Genomic DNA, 14,447 nt, shown 5'->3' with positions numbered 1-14,447 from the left:
GGTAGTCCAGGGTTCCATGAGGGCCAGCCACAGTGGCAGGTGCCTATTAAATATCTACTTGTGGGGCTTCTCTGGTGGCGCAGTGGTTGAGAATCTGCCTGCCAATGCAGGGGACACGGGTTCGAGCCCTGGTCTGGGAAGATCCCACATGCCGCGGAGCAACTAGGCCCGTGAGCCACAACTACTGAGCCTGCACGTCTGGAGCCTGTGCTCCGCAACAAGAGAGGCCGCGAGAGTAAGAGGCCCGCGCACCGTGATGAAGAGTGGCCCCTGCTTGCCCGCAATTAGAGAAAGCCCTTGCACAGAAACGAAGACCCAACACAGCCAAAAATAAATAAATAAATAATAAAAATAAAAAAAAAATCTATTTGTGACCTGTTTGCTGATGTCCCATTAGCCAAATCAAGTCACTTTCGCTTAGCCTCAGCGTGGGAGAGGACTACACAGGTATAGGACACCAGGAAGTCACTTCTTTGGGGGTCATTAATGTAACACTTGACCACAGTTTCTCTGGTTGTCTCTCTTTTTTAAAAAATTTTTAAATTATTTTTTTTGGCCGTGCCACACACCTCGCGAGAACTTAGTTCCCTGACCAGGGATTGAACCCAGGCCCACGGCAGTGAAAGTGTGGAGTCCTAACCACTGGACCAGCAGCCAAGTCCCTCTCTGGCTGTCTCTTGATCTTGGGATCTCTTTGTGTGCCTTCTCACTTCTTTCCCTGTGTTCTCCAGTTTAATATCTACGTGAGGGGACTTCCCTGGTGGCACAGTGGTTAGGAATCTGCCTGCCAATGCAGGGGACACAGGTTCGATCCCTGGTCCAGGAAGATCCCACATGCCACAGAACAACTAAGCCCGTGTGCCACAAGTACTGAGCCTGTGCTCTAGAGCCCGCGAGCCACAACTACTGAGCCCCTGTGCCACAACTACGGAAGCCTGCGCGCCTAGAGGCCGTGCTCTGAAACAAGAGAAGCCACCGCAATGAGAAGCTCGCGCACCGCAATGAAGAGTAGCCCCCGCTCACCACAACTAGAGAAAGCCCGCACGCAGCAACGAAGACCCAACACAGCCAAAAATAAATAAATTAATTAATTAAAAAAAAAAGATTACTTCAGTGTTAGTGTTGCTTAATAAATAGCTAAAGAGATATTTTTCCTCCTGAATGGGAAGGATACTTTCCTTTGCTCCATATGCCAAGGCTGGCTTTGCAGAGTGGGTCCATTTCCTCCTGCTGGACAGTCCTTGTCTGTCCCCATTTCCGTGCGGGGACATGGACAGCCAGGCTGGGTTGGGTTTTCAGTGGCTCCGCCAAAGCTGGAGACAGAGCAGTACATGTTCCCACGGTCACCTCTTTATCCAAAGCGTGGAAAACTGACTTCATAACTAGCACAGGCTGTGTTTGGGTCAGGAACCCAATATTAACTACAAAGACTGACCTCAACCCAGTGAACTTGAAAAGAAACTAGATAACACTGTTGGGAAATTGTTCCCTCCTGTGAACTGGCATTTGAAATACGTGCTAATATTATGCACATTTTTCTAAATGCCACTGAACGAAGTGTAATGGAAAATAATACACTGGCCTTGGGAAGTCAAGGGACTTGGGCTGACTTGAACATATCAATAAGGCAATCCAATTTCAACTAGTTTTCTCTCACGTCACACGCTTGGTAGGTTCCTGGTTCTCTCTAGGCTCCCAGCATAAGAAGAAATGATGGTAGCAGACTTACTCAATTGTATATAATGTGTTCAGTGTGAATCTAGAGGAATCTAAATGCAGAAGGAGGGGCCCCTGAGTCTGCCTATGCAGTCAGAGAAAGCTGGTTACTCAGACTGGACACGATTGAGAGACAGATGAAGGCTGCCCTCAATGCATCCATCCTACAGTGGGAGGATGAAATATCGTCACAAGTGCTGACAAAATCGGCCAGCTTCCCATATTTGAGACTGTTTATGATTCTAGGTCACAATGAAATGGAAACCATGAGACACTAAGTGGGGTTTAGCATCCCCACTCTATTCCCTGGTAATTTCTATGTTGCATTTTACTCACTCTGTTATTCCTGGTCCTGATGTCTAAAGATGGAGCTCATGCAATTAACTAGCTCAGCAACTCAGGTAGACAGCAAAGCGGTCCTCGACCTGTAGCCCTTCTGCCAGCACAACTAGGTGACTCCCGGGTGTGAAGAGGCAGGGTTGATGTCCTAAATCCTTGAGTTGTTTCACATAGAAAATGAGTCATAGTGACATCTAATCACTAATTAATTATACCTTATCTGGGACACCACTGATCACATTGCTCCCTAATCTACCTGTCTACAACCATTTGTGTCTCTTTTCTATCCCTCTGTTAGTCAATTAATTATCAAGCTTGCATGCAAAATTCTGGAAGAAATTCCAGAAGGACTTTAGATACAATGTAACGCTTCTTGCTCACTGCCGAAAGGCCAGCAATTTTTCAGAAGGGGCTCATAGCCCTTTGCATACCTTGCTCAGAAATTATAGTCACAGCCCACATAATCAGAAGATCTCTAGCCCCATTCAGGGGATTCTCCAAGAGCCTTCCAAAGGGACATGCACGTGTATAACTAAATGCAAGTCAAAATGAGATGACTCCTGGGGTACAGGAGGTAGAGAGCTCATAACCAGTTGGGATAATCCAGGAAGAGGTAGCTGGTAAGAAGGATCTTAAAGGATGGATAGGATTTCTTTTTTTTTTTTTAATTTATTTTTTTATACAGCAGGTTCTTATTAGTTATCCATTTTATACATATTAGTGTATATATGTCAATCCCCATCTCCCAGTTCATCACACACACACCCCCGCCACTTTCCCCTCTTGGTGTCCATACGTTTGTTCTCTACATCTGTGTCTCTATTTCTGCCCTGCAAACCGGTTAAGGATGGACAGGATTTCAACAGGCAGAGATGAGAGAATGAGTCATTTCAGGAGGTTGATATGGGTGGCCTTCATTCTTCAAGGGGAAACGAGAACAAGGTTTGTGCTTGGGCTTGGACTGGGATGACCAAGGCTGGACAAGGTGGTGGCAACAAAGACCAAACTGAGAGAAGCTCACAGAGGTGAGAAAAATGGAGACAGAGTAATGTTTTCTCAGACAGAAGCTGGAGAACTTCACCTTGGAAGGGGAGTTTTAGGATGAAGAAGAGCGGCGTCTGTGTCAGCTGTGGTGACTGCGACACGAAGTCAATCCCCAAGCACCATTCGGGCATCTTGGCAGGAAATCAGACGACTCTCCTCAACCCATACCTTGTATGCAAAGCTGATACACCTTAGGAGCTCTGCTGTCTCTAACCAAACACAGATTTCTTTAACTTCACATGTGACTCATGTTTACAGAGGCATCGCTGGATAGTTTGTTTGGACTGTGATGCAGTGACTATGTGTACCATGGAAAAAATGAGAAAGACATCCTAGCAGGACGCCAGAGCGCAGTTGAGGAAATCCTGTGATGTGTCATCCATGCAACGCTAGAAGGTCACCAGAGCACAGGGCAGGCTGAACAGCGTCCCCCGTTCTTGAAATGTCACCAGGGGGTGGGAGCACGGTTTTCTGCCGGGCCCAGATCAGGTTTCCAGCGTCTCAGGGATGAAATGGTCAGCCAAGCTAGGAGAGGTTTCAGATGACCGCCTTTTCCTGAATGCAACTCAGTCGAGGCCTGGGTTGTTGCAGTTCCCCATCTTCTTTCTCTGGCCGTTTTGTGACCAGCTGTGTCAGGAAAGCATGACTCTTGATCTGAAGGTCACTGAAAGGACTTTAACTTCTCGTTCATCCTCACCCAAAGCTCTTCTTTTCTCTTCCATTCCTCAGCCACATGCATTTCCAAAACAGGAGTAAGAGTTCTTGACTTACAGCTGTTTCTTTGGAGCAAGCTATACATTGTCAGGCCCTGGTCATACTTACAGCCGTGACTTGTCAAGTAACCTATGCTCTGTGCTTCGTTAGCAAAATTGAGAGGGAATCAAAAATGTAAAACAATTTTTAAAATATATTGTATACACATCATTATTTTTTTTCCAGAGAGAACTGGTTTACTTTGAAATAAGTTATATGTCCCACAGTAGATAATTCAGAAGGTACACAAATGTTTCTAGCAAAAAGTAAACACCCGTCCCTCTGTTGCCCCACTTGTCCAATTCCTCTTCGGGAGGTAACGACCTTCCTTGTTTCAGTTTTGTGTGTACTCTACATACTTCAATGTGTTTGTTTTAAGGTCCACTCCTCTAAGCAAACATGACCACCACTATGACTGCCACCGTTACTGCCTCCTTCCAGTCCCATGGTTAGCTTGTTCTTAGCCCCAGGAGAGCATGGTTAGATGCATGCAGTCAGAGATCCAAGGTCAAGAGCAGAGAGCCTGAGAGCTCTCTATTAGGGGGTCCATATTTGCCTGAAGGGAATGCTCTCTCTCCACATCTCTTTCCCTCCCCTCTGCTCCTCTAGATACGCACCTCCTTTAAGAAGCTGCTCTTGTCCGTAGTCCCATTCATCACAGCATCAGTGATACCTACAAGATCATCTCTTAGTAAAATTTCCCATCCTTTTCGTTTATTACTCAGACTATGTTCTTGGTGTGCACACATTGGAGGCTGTAGGACAGAAGCTATAAAACTTCAGTGTACATAAGATTCTTATAGTTAATTATAAAATGCAGGTCCCTGGGTTCCACAATCAGAGATTCAGGTCTGGCCTGAAGCCAGGAGTCTGCTTTTTCACAAGGACCCCTTCTCCCAAGGTGAACTTGATATATGGTTCCTGGATCAAACTTTTAAAATGCTGCCTTCATTATTGTTCCTGACTCCTTTCCCTTGAATCGTCTGTTAAGGAAACCCTGAGTGTTTCCTTTATCATTGCCGATTTTTTTAAAGCCATGACCTGTGTGTGGCCTCTTCTACATTGCCTGGGTGTTTTTCTCTTTCTCCTTTTGTTCTCGGGCACTTGAACCTTCAAGGTGTGGTTGGGAGACTTGACAAACCCATTCTCCCTGGGTTTTGTAAGATGACACCACTCCTTTCAAGGAAGGCCACTGCTTAAATACTATCAGCCACAGCTCAGGATGCCAACTTTCACTCTCTGCATTTCTCTTCACTTCAGAGTCAGATCTCAAAAGTCCCTAGACTAATATTTCCATTTTACATGCGGCAGCAAATCTATGTGGTGGTCCATGGGCTATTATGGTCCTTTTGGTCTTCTGGCATATCTACAGCACGTGCACAAGAAGAGTGTTTTTAAAACTCAGGTCTGGGTATCCCTGAGGGTTCGCTCATGTATCCTTGAAGGTCTGAAAACCCTCTGAGATAATTGTGGAATGTTACCTTTCCATTTCGATGATACTATTAAAAATATATGCATAATCTGGCTCCTGTGGCTGACCCCCTTACAATGGGGGGCTGCTGCGTGAATTCAGTTCCCATATTCAAAGGGACAGTTTAAAGGGACAGCATTTAACTTTTGGTGTGCTGACAAGCACATTTGGCTTCCGTCTGGCTCAGACTGAAAGACTGAGTCCTTCCTGGGGGTGACAAGGGGAGGGCCCTCAGGTCCTGGCCCCTGGTGCCTCTTTGGCTTCATCTCTTGCAGCCTGCCCCTTGCCCCACCAGCCTCCTTACTGCAGACGTGCTCCCTTAAGGGCATTTCTACTGTTATTCTCTCTGCCCAGAAGGTTCTTCCCCCAGATATCTGCATGAATAATTCCCTCATCTCCTTCAGGTCCTTGCTTAAGTGATTCACTTGCTCAGTCCTATTTCAAATTGCAACTCCCCACTCACCCCACCTCCAACCCTGTGCCTATCACCCTTGCCCCTGGTCTCTTCACATACAACAACATTCACTTATTCATAACGTGTGTTGTTCATTGTCTGGCTTGCCCTGTTAGCATGCATGCCCACAAGAGCAGAAATGGTTGTTTTGTTCACTGATGTCTCCCAGGCACTTAGAGCAGTGCCTGACACACAGTAGGTGTTTAATAAATATTTGATGAAGGAATGAATGCATTAACAACAGTCACCTCATCTCTGTTCTTGTATTTATGCTCAATTTGTTCATCGGTTTTCCAGACAAAACTCCTCTTTTGGCAGTGATGATTTGCAATGGAAAGACATTTTTTAATGGCTAAAACTTTACACTTAAAAATTCGTGTTTCTCAAAGTGAGATCTATGTGGTCCAAGAATTCCAAAAATGCAAGCTGAGGGGATGAGGGGTCCCAAGTCAGACTAACACGTCTCTACAGGCTCCTGACTTGACCACTTCCTCTCCCTCCCTCCTGGGCCAGGGACAGACAGCCTGTCACGATCTGCCACCTCCGGACAAGCACAGACAGGCCTCTGTGAAAGGAACCTCTCACGTTTTCGCCCAGTTTGAGTGTCATTTTCCCTCTCTGCCTCGCTTTCTTTGGCTTGCCAACTTTCAAGTTTGTTTCATTTTTCCTGATAATAAAAGAAACACACTTACCGTAAAACAAGAGTTAGGGACCTCTAAAGACGTACAGAGAAATAGATGCCCAAAGATTTGAAACTCCCCTGATTTGTAAAAGATACCTTCTGTATTTTGTTTCTCTGCTTATAAACGCAATACTCAGACACAGCCGCCCCCATTAATATTTCGGTGCATTTCTTCCTAGCCCTTTTTCTATGTGTATGTATTAAGAGGAAATATCGGAAGTTGCCAATATTCAACCATTGTTGACCTAGGAAATGGCGATTTTGTATGGTATATCCTAGTCATTCACACGGTTGAAGCCATACTATGCGTATAATTTTACATCCTATTCTTTTCACTTGTCATTATAACAGCACCACTTGCCCATGTACCCGTGAGCTTGCGTTAACAGCACAAATAATTGATGAGCATTAGCATCTCAGCTGGGAGCCCAGCCTCATAAATCATTGAAAACAGTCCACGTGGTGCCCAGGCTTCCTGAGTCTTGATATGAATGACAATCGCAGTGATTCTTCCAGGAAACTCGTCCTAGAAATGCCCTCAGCCAATTGCCTGGGTGCAGTACCTGGCACAAGATTTTCTGCCCAAATGGCAGCTTCTGGGAATGCTGCTAGTAACTGTGTCCGGTCGTTCATCTTGTCCCTCTTAAATGAATTTATGCCTTACCAGTGATGCATGTTGGGTTTGTGGTATGTCTTCCTCTCCAATGAAATGACTCTCTTTGGCTTTTTGTGTTTACTGTGGTTTGTTTAGTGGTTTCTGGGCCAGGTACAGTCTACCAGCATGATTGAAAGAGAGACCTGACTTTTTTTAGCTTACCAGCAGTAGGAGGGCTGCTTTTAGGGCCCTGGCTTTCTCTGTGCAAACATCATCACACTATCAAGTCTGTACTTTTTCATCACAGCAGAGTCCTGAGGAGTCAGTCCATGGACCATGTGGTGCCTTTATGTTGTGATTCTGCCTCCAAAATGATTGCCCAGGGACAGTAATCTAGGTGGGTCCTCGTTATCTGAGACTTGGGACAGCCCTGTTCCTCATTGGGTCTCTATTTGCTCTAGATCTGGCTGGCTTCAACCACATAGACTAAGAAGATTATACGTCCATCCAAAAGTCTCATGTGCATAAGGTTTGGGAGCTTATAAGATCAACTGACATTGCTGATAATAACATCGTGTCACTCCAGGTGCAACAGTTTAAAAGGATGAACTTTAACATTTTGGCCCCAAGAATAAAACAGTAGCAGGAGACCAGAACATTTAAAGGTAATCTACAGCGTATAAACATATCAAAAGGGTAGAGAAAATAAGGCAAAAAGACACAAAAAATGAAATATGCGGTCTCTCTTATGATCGATACATGGCAAGCAGAGAGGCAATATTATAAATATTGACCCTGGCTTTGAGGTCAGTCCAACTTGCATTCAAATCCTGACCCTGTCCCTTACTAGTTGTGAAAGGCTCCTAGACCGCTTCCTTTTCTGTAAAACTGACCTAAAAACACCCACTCTGCAGAATGACTGTGTGCAGTAAAGACAGAATATGTGTAAAATACTGATCACACGTGAGCTTGATAATAGTAGTTATTACTGTTATTATTAGACACACAAAACTTGAAGAATTTTTGATTTGATCTTTTAAATGTTTATCATTGCAAACACAACACTGGGACAGTAACAGATAAACTTAAAAAGAAAAACCAACCTCACTACCCACCAAAATCAGACTATTTACATTTTCCCATATTTCCATTACACAGGGTATTTGTATTTTCAGCCTTTTTTCACCTAACATTGTGCTGTAAGTTTCCTCCTGTTGCAACACGGTTTAGTTTAGTGTAAAATAGTTATTATTTCAACAAATATAGCATAATCGAATTAATCATTCCTCTGTTTGTGAACATTTATTTGCTTGGGGAATATTCTTTCCTTTTGTTCCTGTTTCTGCTATGGTGAGTTGAAATGCACGGTTTAAAAAATATTTAGGTCTTTTTCCGTAGGTGTATAGATATTTTTTAGCTCGAATTTGAGCACTGTATAAGCTACTGACTGTTTACTGTGGATAAAGAAGAGGTAGCTTCAGCCTAGTTTCTAGCGTAAGGCAAATTGGGACAACGCCAAGAATCCTCATGCTTATTAACCTCAGTTTCCTCATCTCAGCACTTGACAAACTGGTATGAGGATGACCGATAATTGAGGTAGGCACCCAAAAAATGGACTTTTAAAGTGGACTAAACCTGCTCACGTTCTTGATTTCATTCATTCCCCACACAGGGCCCAGACCGAAACGGTAGGTATTCATATTATTTGAAGCACAGGGGTAGGTATTCATATCATTTGGGGTAAGGTTCTTACCCCAGGTCACACAGCGGCTGGGAGAGGACGAAGAACGTCTTTCGCGGATTATGAATTCCCAGCTTTCCCACTGGGCTTTGAAAACAAAAAATGCCCCCAGACCCCACCCTAACTGAGGGCGGGAACTGAGGGGCTGAGAGGCCAGCTGAGCTCCGCGGGAGGTGTCCTGCGCCCCGCCAGGAGGCTCCGCCTCCCGGGCTCTCGGGCCCCGCCCGGCTCCGAGCATGCCCAGTTTACTCCCCGCCGTCCCAACGGTGCCGGGAGAGCGCTGCAACTCCAGGTTTTGCTGGCGACCGGAGGTCCGGGGGCGGGGGGCGGGTCCGGGCGGGTCCTGTTCCGGGGACTCCTTGGCTCGGTTGAAATTCCACGGACAAGACGCTCGGGCGGCGCCCTGTGCAGGGGCGCAACTCGGGGGCAGGGACCGAACTGAAGCACCAGGTGCTGCCAGCTGCCGCCGAATGGTCCTAGGCCCACAGGGCCCTTGGACCCTCAGGCATCTGGTCCGGACAGGATGATTACAGCCGTCACTCCATCCTTTCATTCACATATTCATTCAACAAACTGTTTTTGAGCACCTACTGTGCCAGGTGCTGTCGTAGGGGCTGGGACAATGTCGTGAAGACGGGCAGGGCTACAGCCCCAGAGCTAAAATTCCAGAGGTGAATACACAATAAGTAAGCAAATCAGGGGAAAAGCAGTTACCGACTTCATCTCCTGCTACTTTGCCCTGCTTGCTATTTCCTAAGCAGTCCTGCGCCTTAGTGTCTGCACTGGCTGATCCCTCTGCCAGAAATGCTCTCCCCAATTTATCTGCGTGGCTGAAATGTCTGACCACGTCATTGAAAACTGCACTCCCTCCACCCCAAGTTTCTTTTCCCCTCGTAAAGCGTATCACCTTCTACTACGCAGTTTGCTTTTTTGCATGTTTATTGTGTATCGCCTGCCTCTCTTCCGCCAAACTCCGGCAAGGGACAAGATTTCTGTCTATTCACCACACGTGAAGAATCAGAGTAAGTGATCAATAATTATTTGTTGAATGAATTAATGGATAGTGATAAATGTGAAGAAAATAAAGTGAGGACATGGAACAGAGGGCTAACTTAGTAAGGTGGTCAGGGAAGGCCTCGGAGAAGGAGGACCTACGTACAATGAGAAGGTTCCAGCCACGGCAATAGCTGGGCAAAGACGTCCCACACAGAGGAGGAAAGGCATGTGTAAATGTCCTGAGGCTAGACAAGTTCTGAGTGTTTGATGGACAGAAAGGTGCTCACGGGGCTGCAGGAATGCAGGAGCCAGATCAGGTAAAGGGCCCATAAGTCTTGGGAAGAAAGTTCAAGCCAGGAAGTTTCTAGTGGAACGGGATGGGCACTGCACTGGGAGTCAGCAGGACCCCAGCTGGGCAAGACTTCTCCTTAAGTCAAAAATTTGTTTATCGCCGGCTGCTCGACATTCCTAGTAAAATCACTTAGGGCTGGGCACACAGTAGGTGCCCAATAAATGGTAATGGAACGAATGCCTGCGTGCATGCGCGAGGGGACACCGGGCTGCACGGAACTCGGCTAGAGAGCCCTGGTGGCCCTGGGAGACGCGTCCGAGCACACCGGCCTCGGGTGGGGGCGGGGGCGTCCCGCAGGGCGTTCCGGGAGCCCGCCCCCCGCCCGGCGCGCTGGCCCGTCGCGGCCAGCCGGGCCGGCGGGAGCCGCCCGCGGGCGGCACTGGGCATGCTCAGACGGCGGCCAGGTCGCGCCGCGAGCGAGCTTCTGCGCCGCCCGCACGCGCGACCTACCTGGGCGCCCCGCGCCCCCAGATGCTGCAGGTACGGGCCGACGCGACCCCAGCGGGCTGGGGGCAGGGCACGGGGCCACCGGGGGCCGGGGTCGCGCTGGGCGCTGCCCCGCCCCCACCCTTCCCCAGGCGCGCGGCGAACGCGCGGGCGGGCTGGCGGACGCGGCGGCCGCGGGTTCCCGGCGCCTCGTCGGGGCGGGGAGGGGCGCCCTGGCCACGCTCACCTGGTGGGGCGCGGGTAGGAGGGAGCAGGCCGGGCCGGGTGGGGCTGGGTCCCGGCGATCCGGGAGGGCCCAGCGGCCGGCGATCCGGGAGGGCCCAGCGCCGCCGCGACCGCGGCCCCTGCCCCGGCCGCCGAGGGGTCGCACAGCCCGCGTGGAGCCAGCCAAGCGCGGCGGCCAAACCTTCTCGGCTCCCAGGGCGAATTCGCCTCTCGGCTTTCAAAGATGGCATTTCCTGGGCCTGGCACGAACTCCAGCGCCAATAAATCCTCCCCGTTCCACGGATGATATGGAATAATTTATCAGGTACCTGCGATGAGACAGCTGCAGTGGGGGAGTGTATGTGAGAGCGCCCAGTCCCCCGGAAATTCCCGTTTTCAGCAACCTGAACTTACTGAGAAGTTGAGGTTGCCTTAAAAATTCATGGGAAGTTGAGAAGACTTGACACCTGGGTTTTCCGAGGTGGTGGAAAGAGCTTGTGACTCGGAAACTGGAGACCTCCATTCAGGTTGGGCTCCCTCTCGGCCAGCTGGTGACCTTGGGGCGAGTTGTCTAACCTCTCTGATCTTCATTTTCCTCCCCTGCAAACAGCCGGTAATAATGCCCACCTCACTGGGTTGTTGGGTGGATTAAGTGGGATAAATTATGTGGAGGTGTTTGGCACCGTGCCCGGCCAAAGCAAACAAGCAGTTGGCATGATGGGAATTTAACTCGTTTAGAGACCCTCGTGGCTCCCATTTCACCAGGAAATTGGAATTACGAAAGCATCTTCAGGGCCTAGTGCCAGATTGACAGACCCTGTCTTTGTGCCCGGGAGAACCTCTACTGAAATCTTTGGAAAAACAATTTAGCTGAATTGTAATCGGAGAGCACCTTCTTTAAAAGCAGTTTTATACATTCAGAAACTCCAGAAGTTGGCAGTTCAGCTTGACTTACAAAAGAGCTGTTTTGCAAGATGATCCATCTTGCAAGTGTTTAAGCAGATGATGCTTTGAAAGTAAAGCCTAGTTAGGAAGATTTCTGTTCTAGAAAGCTCCCAAACCCAGCTTTCAGTGATTATTGAAATTAGGGTTTCTTTCACAATGTTAACATTTGGGGTTCAGTAATTCTTTGTTGTGGGGCCTTTTCTATGCGTTGTGGGATGTTTAGCAGCATCTTTGGTCTCCACCCAGTAGATTCCGGTAGCAATCCCTTTCCCTCAGTTGTGCCAACCAAAAATGCTTCCCGACGTCCCTCCCTGTGCGGGGGCAGGGTGCAAATTTTCCCTTTCTCCCCCCTTTAGAACCACCATGCTTTCTGTCATCAGCCTATCTGAGTTGTTTGAGAAGTTCATCTTATGTTTTTACTCTAATAACCAACCTTTGTATAGACTTGTAGAACTGCACAGAGTACATCCATGTGCATCAACTGATTTAACTTTTACAACTCCCCTGTGAGGCTGGTGTTATTCCCATTTTACAGGTGAGGAAACTGAGGCTTTGAGCAGTCAATTACACAGTACGTGGTGTAGCTGGGATATAACTCATGTCATCTGGTTCCACGGACAGGTCTTTTCCTTCTGCATCAGGCTGCTCTTTATTGTATTGAGACTTTCAAATAGGTGGCGTTTCTGATGATTAAATCAAGATGTAAAGTAGATTGGAAGCTGGAAACCTTTCTGGCTAGTTGAAAATTAACAACAGTAAGCTATTGTCTGACAGAGAGTAGGTCATTCTAGTTAAATATTCTAGTTTATAGTAAGCTCCCATAAATCCTGCATACAGTTGATGGAATACCAATGTGCAGAGAATTAGAGTAGAATAAAACGTGCCTAATACTCTGTATTGATCCTGCCTTGTCCCTGGTGATTTGCTGTCTCCTAAAACCAACTCGTATATGCAAATTAGACATTAGCTGGAATGTAAAAGGTCAGGTTACTGAAGGCATCTCAGAGTGGCTGGAGTGGCTGAGGCATTCCATTCAGCAAGTATTTATTGAGCTGCTTCTACATGGCAGATGCAGTGCTGGGTGGGGATGCAGAGTGGGCCAGTGGACTCCAGTGAACCCGGGGTGCCTGGAGAACTTCTCCTCAAGGAGAGGGCAGGTCTTGGCCAGGCCAGACACACAGGAGGCCAAGGTCAGGGACAGCTTGGGGAGGGAGAAAGAACCTAAGTTAACACAGAGTCCAATTCAGGATCCCACACTGCTTCACCATCCTTTTTTGAGCCCTCCATTTCCACATTTTATCATAGAGAAGGTATTCTGGTGGCTTTTAACATTCCCATTCAAGTGTCAGGAACCTGGTCAGAGATGAATCTTATCTCTGAAAGAAGTTGGGCTTCCAAGCTGGTAATTGGTCTCAGGGGATTGAGACCAGCTCCTTGATTGTTGACTGTGATCTGGGAGGTTCTGCATGCATTGTTTAATTTCAGTGTGCTCCCTCTCTCCTCTTACAGTTGAGGAAACTCAGCTAGCAAAGGTAGTGTGGGACCAGGAGCTAGAGGGACGAACTGGGACCTTCTGAACTTCGGGTCCAGGCACACGAGGAATTCCATTTTCTAGGATGGACATAATCTACTAGAGGACTTTGGGGACTGGAGGGAACAGGAAGACAAGGCACCCTACCCACCCCCCACCAACCTCGGGGTTTGTGGCATGTTGGGGGATGGGGGGAACCTGCGATTTGTGGTCCTTCCCTCTCTCCGTAGGTAAGTGCCTGTTGACCGTAATCCCAGGGCTCACCTTCCTTCCTTCAGACAATGGTCCTGGGAAGCAGGGCCACCCTCTTCATCTCTTCGCAGGGGCTGGAATGCCGAGGGCAATCCCCTGGCGTTGACAGGCTGGGAGTGTGGGGCAGCCAGCTGGTGTAGCTTCCCTAGCCTGGGCTCTTCTGACCAACTCTAATAGAGACAAGATCGGACCAGGTCAGTGTCCACTCTGCCCAGGTCTGGGTCCTGGCAACTGCAGACTGTGATCTCACAGGCATCTCCTTTCATCCGCCTGAGGGGGAACTAAAAGGGAGTGCTTGGTGGGTCCCTGGCTGAAATCTGATCTGGTCATGGGTTCCGAGACCCAGAGATCTTGCATCTCCATAGCTTCCGGTTATGCCTGATGCACCTGTAATAGCCTTCCGCCTCCAGGGGAAGATCAGCTGTGAGCACAGATATAACAGCAGATTCAGACCTTTACTGAGCCTATACTATGTGTCAGGCCCTAGGGTTACAGAGATGAAAGCTGAACCCGTCTTGGAAGGATTCATGGTGGAGTTGGGAAGACAGTGACATGGTGACATTTCTGTGTGAGTGTGTACACGCATGTGGGCATGCATGTGCTGTCTGTCTATGTGTCTGACAACTGCTTTAAAAGAGGATAGAGCTAGATGCAGGAGACCCCAATGGAGAGAGCCATTCATTCTGACGGGCATCAGGGTCGTTGGAGTAGTTGGCATTTGAATTCAGCCTTGAAGGTAGAAAAAGATGGTATTCAGGGGGCAGACAGAATGACAGATGCAAAGACTCAGAGGCATGAAGAGACCTCTCGTATTTCAGGAATGGTGACTCTTCCCAGGCCCAGCCTCCTGATCTTGGCTAATGCAGGACCCACCTCCTATAGTGAGGGTACCCCCCATCTCTGTACAGGGGCCTGGCCTCACTCA

General features: G+C 48.2%; 2 protein-coding genes across 14 annotated transcripts in view; one reads left to right on the top strand and one right to left on the bottom strand.

Moving 5' to 3' along the window:
- Window positions 1-14,447, top strand: part of PTPN3 (protein tyrosine phosphatase non-receptor type 3) — a 143,957-nt gene that overhangs the window by 24,849 nt on the left and 104,661 nt on the right. For 2 of the 12 annotated variants that reach the window (XM_033427518.2, XM_049710955.1), the window contains exons 1-2: window positions 10,475-10,623; window positions 13,594-13,716. The exons of 1 other annotated variant lie outside the window; for it this stretch is intronic. Coding sequence is in view for 4 of the 11 variants with exons in the window: in XM_033427512.2 (XP_033283403.2) it covers window positions 9,631-9,817 (187 nt within the window). In the remaining 7 variants the exon portion in view is untranslated. Of the gene's footprint in view, window positions 1-9,500; window positions 9,818-10,469; window positions 10,624-10,656; window positions 11,120-11,174; window positions 13,501-13,593; window positions 13,717-14,447 lie in introns of those variants that run through there. 9 more of the 12 variants (XM_033427516.2, XM_049710954.1, XM_049710956.1 and 6 more) reach the window with 8 other exon arrangements.
- LOC125964647 (uncharacterized) lies at window positions 2,705-9,348 on the bottom strand. 2 transcript variants are annotated; one of them, XM_049711000.1, is made up of 3 exons: window positions 8,808-9,348; window positions 4,470-4,525; window positions 2,705-3,954 (listed from the first exon to the last, which is right to left on the bottom strand). In XM_049711000.1, exons 1-3 carry the CDS (start codon window positions 9,346-9,348, stop codon window positions 3,943-3,945), a joined length of 609 nt encoding a protein of 202 aa, XP_049566957.1. In that variant the 3' UTR covers window positions 2,705-3,942. The 2 variants fall into 2 exon arrangements, with proteins under 2 accessions (XP_049566957.1, XP_049566956.1); XM_049710999.1 differs by lacking the exon at window positions 4,470-4,525.

Source organism: Orcinus orca, chromosome 6 (genome assembly GCF_937001465.1).
Source record: "Orcinus orca chromosome 6, mOrcOrc1.1, whole genome shotgun sequence".
Classification (NCBI taxonomy): Eukaryota; Metazoa; Chordata; class Mammalia; order Artiodactyla; family Delphinidae; genus Orcinus; species Orcinus orca.
Note: the sequence above shows the minus strand (reverse complement) of the source record. Positions and strands in the feature narration are given on the sequence as shown.